At 26.0% G+C, this 7,171-nt stretch overlaps 1 protein-coding gene across 1 annotated transcript; it reads right to left on the reverse strand.

Moving 5' to 3' along the window:
* Positions 1–271: 271 nt before the first annotated feature.
* Positions 272–6,960, reverse strand: LOC107168367 (uncharacterized). Its single transcript, XM_015517754.2, has 6 exons — positions 6,516–6,960; positions 6,331–6,454; positions 3,652–3,733; positions 2,022–2,170; positions 1,321–1,456; positions 272–1,236 (listed from the first exon to the last, which is right to left on the reverse strand). The coding sequence occupies exons 2-6, from the start codon at positions 6,412–6,414 to the stop codon at positions 1,121–1,123; spliced, it is 567 nt and encodes a 188-aa protein (XP_015373240.1). The 5' UTR covers positions 6,415–6,454; positions 6,516–6,960; the 3' UTR covers positions 272–1,120.
* Between the last annotated feature and the right edge of the window lie 211 nt (positions 6,961–7,171).

The raw sequence follows: 7,171 nt of genomic DNA on the forward strand, positions 1-7,171 counted from the left end.
TAGATATATTATTTAGATAAAATTAAAGATAAAAATATAGATACATTATCATTATTATTATTTGCATTTGCATTGATGATAAAAATGAGTGATATCACAAAAAACCCTTCGTAAACTTCGTGTAAAAATGGCTGCGTAAAAAAAAAATATATTAGATCTTTAAGCACTATAAAGATGTGATATCATGAATTAATGCTAATAGTATATTGAATTTAAGTAAACGTATTTTGTTTCAATAATTTATTTACTTGGCGAGAAATTATTTCTTAAAAAAAAAATTTTGAATAATAATATTATTAAAATAATCATAAATACTTAACGCACCAATGCTATTATAAGATGATAATATCTACGAATTTGAAATTAAAAATTACCACAATCTCGTTGGTCTAAAAACATTTTATAATTAGTTGCATTTCTTTCAGTTCTAGTAACATATAATAAAAATGTAAATAATGTAATATTAAAAATAATTTGCCGCCCAAAGCACTAGCTTAAAGTGTTTACTGGGAAATATGGCACTAGCCATTTAATTATTTTGTTCATCACACTTTGTTTCGTTTAAGAAATAATTCCTCGCCAAGTAAATAAATTATTGAAACAAAATACGTTTACTTAAATTCAATATACTTAGCATTAATTCATGATATCACATCTTTATAGTGCTTAAGGATCTAATATTTTTTTTTTTTACTTACCTAGCCATTTTTACATGAAGTTTACGAAGGGTTTTTGTTGTGATATAATATAGTATACCTACTTAGTATAAGTTACGACTTGTAAATATTATAACTTATTTATCAGCATAATAGTATAAAAGTATTATTTGAACCTATATAAAAACGAAGAAAATGTGAACTGTTCCAAAATACCTATATGATTATTTTTATACAATTTTTTTTAATTTAACACCACTAATTTAAATAGTCCCGTTGTTAATGTGATAAATAAACTTTGGCTTTTTGTTAAAAATATTTTGTGACATTTTGTAAAAATAACCAATATAATATTATTAGATATTGGGCATGTCTGTAGCACAATGTCTGGAAGGTAGGAAGGTCTGGAGGTATTTGGAATTCATTTTTCAGTTCCATTGTCGATCCATGATCGTTCTGTATATTCATGTGGACTGTGATGGAGTAACATTATTGTCATCTGTAGTATTGCCTAGGGCCAAGTGTTTGAGTTCATCATGGTAAAAAAGTTTTACAACGTACAGCATTAATAAAATTATCACTGAAAATAAGCGATAAGCATTAGTAATATTATGAGACGATTGGGTTAATGGTTTCTCGTAAAACATTAAATGTTGATACATACGACTAGAGATGAGTCCAATACACAAGAACATCAGTGGGTCATCAGATACAAATGCTGCACTAATGTAGTAAATGAATGTATGTATTAAAACCATTAAATACATCAATAACCAATGTTTGATATTTTGAACATTTTGCTAAAAAGGAAATTTAAGTTTTCACGGTTAGTTACAACGATTTTTGTAGAGGTAGGCAAGTCCATGATATATAAATTATAAGGTTCATATTATTATAGTATTAATTTATCCACATAATAATTGTGCTAATTTTATGAAATAAGTGGTTTTTAAATAAAATATTAGTTTATCCGTATAATATGTATCTGCGTAAATCATCGTCTATTAGTTAAAAATGACATAATAATTTTAAATATTACATATTAATTAGGGTTTCGTAAAAACTGCTGAATACAATTTGATGGGTGGTTCCATTTTCCTCCAAAAACGAGATGCTGTTTTAGGAAATTGTATCTCGTTTTTGGAGGTAAATGGCAACGGCCAACTTCATTTACTTTTTGTTTGCAAATACGATTAGGACGCATATTTACATAATAAGTATAAGTATAGATATTAAGAAAGCTGAGGACAAACTAATTATTTTTTATTGGCCTAACACCAATCAATTTTAATTGTATTGAAACTTCATAAATGTGTGTAAATAATTTTTTTTTACATTGTTTTACTTTGATATTTTTTAACTTACTTCATGTATTGATTTCTTCAAACAAATGTTGGAGTAAAGAAGAATAATTTGCAAAATTAATGAACCACATAAATCATGTATAGTATTTATTCTATTGGTTGTGGTCTCTTCTATTTCATTATCTAAGTACATATCATTATTATAGGTACCTAATCAATGACAAAATTAAATATTTTATAAAAATATAAAAATAAAGTTTATTATTTTGTATGTGTGTTTGATGATTAGGGAATGGATTTAAATACTCAAAAAAACAAGAAATTGCCTTAAAAAATACGACTTAATGCATCAAAACAAATTTTTTTTTAAATACTCTTAAAATTATGTTTAATATTGAAAAAATTTGTTTGATTATAGCTATTTATATCAATTCTTATTCTGAGATATGCGTATCATTTTTATTTTTATTACCTATCTTTTCTTTTTACCCTGAAAATTATTTCCAAAAATGAATATACAATTTAGATAGGAGGTTAAAGCACGAACTATCTATGATACAATGGACTGAAAACGAAATAGTTATCGGTTTACAGAAGTACGGCCAGTTTTTGTTACGAAACATTTTATGGCGGGGGTGAGGTAAATTAACAGACGGTGTTGAACTCTAGTGTTGGATACCATGAACAACTATTGTGTGTGCTGTGATCCATAGACAATAGGCATTTAATATCTACCTACTTATTATAATTTATATTATATTATACATAGGCATATTATGATTAGTATAATTAATATAATTGAAATACATATAATGAATTATAATCTGTCGCTGTATTTATAATTTTTTGTATATAAATATTCTATAAAATATATAATTATAATAATATTAATTTAATTTTCAACAACAATCAATATAATATTATTTTTGTTAGTGGTTTGTGGTCCATGTTAACATTTAGAGATAATTTATATTATACCATCGAAAATGAAAACACATTACTACATTAGTAGCTTATGATATTTACCACCAGCGTACAGCACAGTCCGTTATTAATTTCCCGCACCAAAAAATGTTCATAGCAAAACTGGGCCGCTGTTTAGACATTCGTTTCCAGTCTATAGTATCTTAATTCGTGATTAAAGCTAGATAAATAACTTATCTTATCTTTACCTAATTGCATGTATGTTATTTACATGTATACCTTAGTGTCTACACATATCAAAAATAATTTCGTTTGGCGTTACATTTATCTGATCAGTTAAAACATAATAAATATTTGTTTTTATTTTTTTAGAATGAATATTAATTACATTTTTATCGAATTTTATCCATTTAAAAATAAAAATTACACAAAAACATAAAAATGGACAAAAAGTGTTAAAAAATTCCCTAAAATGTATTAGTCTCAAAAATGCAAGATAAAAGCTACATTTTTTAATTCCTTTGATGTATGAAATGAACTTTGCGTTTGGAAAGCATTGTTTCCGACATTCAGAAAAAAAAATGCAATTTGAATTCAAATCCGTTCCTTATAGTGATGAATGATTATACATGATACATAGGTACTTGATACTTAAAAATCATATAGGTATCATGATACAAAATGCAATATACAATTGTATCTTTGATACCTACATCTATGTTTAATATTGACTAACCCCGGACGTAAAAATTTATCATGTAACTTACTTGAGGAAAATAAACGAGCCTTTATTCCGAGTATAATTACCAAAAAAAATATATTCAATATGATGGCTAAGAACATAACACACTGAAATAATACAATGAGATATCAATAAAATAAAATATTTTATTATAATTAATAAATATATAATATAATGTATAATACTGTATAGTGTAGTAGGTACTATGGATTTGTTTTACCTACTATGTTTTATGTATGAACTTTCATTCACCCGTGCTAAGTCCCACTAATCATCTCCATTGACTCCATTTAAACTTTCTTCCACTTTAAATGTTGACATTTTAGAATTTTAAAAACCCACTTGACTAAGATGATTGTCTCTCAGAGTGATACCCACTCGCCCACTTTTTTTTAAATATATCAAAATTCATTTTAAGTGTAAATTAATATCTGTTATTGGAATAAACAGAATTACATTAATAATAATGTCTCATAATATTTAACGGCACAGTACACCATATTAAAAATCTAAATATTAGGTACTATACAGCTAGGGGCGTAATCAAGGGGGAATTTGGGGATAGATCCCTCTCAATATTTTTATTTTACTGTGTGCATTTTATATTTGGTAGGATAGGTTACTGTATGAGGCTTACAGATTTTGCTAAAAACATATAATTCACCCTTCCAAACAAAATTCCTAATTACGCCACTGGTTCTATAATCACGGTAGTAAGTGATAACAGGTTAGGTAAAGCTAACCTAAGTAATAACACTAAATAGCCGTTTACTGTAGGTACACAGTAGTACACACAAATAGTTTTAATTTTATTACGGTATTACAATAATCAAAATTTCAATGATCACTAAAAAGATATCTCAATTATAACATAATATATTATGTATGCATATTTTATCATATCTCAAAAACTTTTAGGTTGATTTCGGGCTCAACATAGTTTGTATGTATTTCGATTATGTGACGGTGCTGAACAATTTTAATGTTGTACCTACCTACCTATTATAATATTATGTTTGTTACCAGTTAACCACTCGGCGAAAAATGATACAATATAATATAAGTTCCTATAATTTTAATGGTTTATATGTTATTATTTAAATATGAAAGTATGTATTAAGTATTTTATAAGTATTTATATTTATTATAAAAATAATAAACGATATATTCAAGCGCCTATTTAAATGATTATTTAAAAACTATTATAAATTATTTTTTATAATATTATAATATTTATATGACAAATAAAACTAATTAAATAATGTTTAAAAAATAATTATAATAATATCATAGTGCATTTCATGAATACATAATTTTAAAAACATCAAGTGAGATTGGTTGTATTAATTAATAGTTATTATTAAGAAATATTGAATTAAATATTTAATACTAGGCAATATTAAAAACATTTTTATCAAAATATTAAGGTTACCAAATTATTTTTAATTAGTAGGTTCATGAAATTATTAATAGCTCATCGCCTTGTATTAATATACGTTTAGAAATAGGGAACTCAGCTTGTTTACAAGCATACATGCAAGGTGAGATTTCCTAGCTAATAGCTATTGTTAATATTTTTTGTCCATTTTATTACAACCTCTTGTCCTTTTCATTCCTAGATTTACTCGGTGATTAATAATTAAAAATACTATGTTTTATACAAGACGTATGCAATTACTAACTACAAGTGCAAGTATCTTGTGTTATTATATCTACCTATAACCACCTTTGACTTTGGACTTCATAATATTTATATATTTAATTTGTTATTTGTAATTCACTGCTAAACATGTGAGTGGTACACTATAGAAATAAGTTTATACTACATACGTCATCTATAATCATTGCGAGTAAATATTAATAATAATGATAATTTTCGTTTTGTCATTAAATATAATGATATTATGCGTTACTGGTTTAGTAAACTTAAGTGTTTAAATTATCAATTATGTACAGTAAACAGCGCAACAGCTCATGTCTTATATTAAACTATATTATTATAGGTAGAGCGCGGATTTATATGCATTAAAAATCAATCAAATATGCGCTAAAAAATCTTAAATATGTATAAATATATGCATTAAAATGTTAAAATATGCATGGAAAATAAAAAAAATATGCATAAAAAATTTCATTTTTGGAACATTTGATTAATACAATATATTATAAAAAAAAATTTTGGAGCAATACTAGAAACATTTTTTTTCCACTTTCACTATTTTCAGGTAGCTTTAATCTATGTATAAAAAAAATAATCAATTTATATCAAAAATGTATCCTAAAATAAATGTAGGTAATTACCTATATTTTGATATTAATCGAAACAATCGAAACTATAAAAATATAATAATTGTTTTTTCTTATATTACGAGTATAATTGAAAATAGTACAAATTTAGAAAATTTCCAAAAAAACAAAAAAAACATCGAAATATGCACGAAAAGATGAAATATGCAATTAAAATTGTAAAATAAGCCCTTAAAATAGAAAAATGACGAAATATGCAAAAATATGCACAACAAAGTTTCATTTTTTAAATCGTTATGTCATGAAATATATTTTGGGCTTACTTAGCATATCATGCAGTAATAAAATATATGCAAAATGCAAATGCATACAAATCCTCGCACTAATTATAGGTATTATATCAATTCATATTTTATTATTACTATACAATATTACATTATTACCTATGCATACTTACTATGTTCAGTATGGCTATAATTTTGACACCACAACGTAGGTTGATGAAATCGAAACAATATTTTTTCGAGCCCTCCGCCGCCATGTTGTTTTGGTTGGAAAAAAACAATTACTCCGGTTGCAGTCTAATAAAATATGTCGGATTTGAATATTATTATTTCCATATATATATATACATATTAATACAGTTATTCTCGCATGCCATGAAATTTTCAAAACGACACGACGTCGACGTGCTGCAACGCGTACATATAGGTAATAATGATGACACAAATGTGTTTCAAATGTATATAGGTAAAGGTTAGGCCTTGAGCAGTTGTATACTTTTATATTATTTTACTTATGTCCACCGTGTATAATAATCCCGACGGTGATGATATCAAATACTCAAAGAAAAAACTTTATTGGCGTTTGAGAATTGTGGTTTGGCGAGTATATTATGACGTCTTATTAAATTATAGTAATCGTACACGCAAAATTATTCGGATAGGTAGGTAACAAGTAACAATAAATTAGAATATTATATTATTATCATCGGAATAATCAAAATAACAATAATAGTCAATAACTATCACTCTTTATAATATTGCGACAGTAGGGTGCGTTCGTAGATTCGCGATTTTTGTAGATAATAGTTTACTTTTAAACAGCTGCCTATTAGAGAAAAATTGGCGCACTGCAGCACCGATCGTTATGGGCGTTTCCCGTCCTTCAACTTGTTTATATTATACTTGAATATTATAATTTATAAATACTATTTTCTTGTGTTCGTTTGATGCCGTGAAAGTACAAAAATAATCGCGGTGTTTGTACTTTTGCATGTTGCTAAGTGTTGGAGACTA

Source organism: Diuraphis noxia, unplaced genomic scaffold (genome assembly GCF_037042655.1).
Source record: "Diuraphis noxia isolate RWA-SAM2 unplaced genomic scaffold, SU_Dnox_SAM2 contig0002, whole genome shotgun sequence".
In the NCBI taxonomy this organism is placed as follows: Eukaryota; Metazoa; Arthropoda; class Insecta; order Hemiptera; family Aphididae; genus Diuraphis; species Diuraphis noxia.

What these genes read in the sequence shown, in the direction of transcription:
- LOC107168367 (XM_015517754.2), bottom strand. Translation starts at nt 6,414, where the DNA reads ATGGCGGCGGAGGGCTCGAAAAAATATTGTTTCGATTTCATCAACCTA. An exon ending in TTATAGCCATACTGAACATA is followed by an intron (nt 3,734 to 6,330) that starts GTAAGTATGCAT and finishes GTATTATTTCAG; the next exon opens with TGTGTTATGTTCTTAGCCAT. An exon ending in TGAAGAAATCAATACATGAA is followed by an intron (nt 1,457 to 2,021) that starts GTAAGTTAAAAA and finishes TTTCCTTTTTAG; the next exon opens with CAAAATGTTCAAAATATCAA.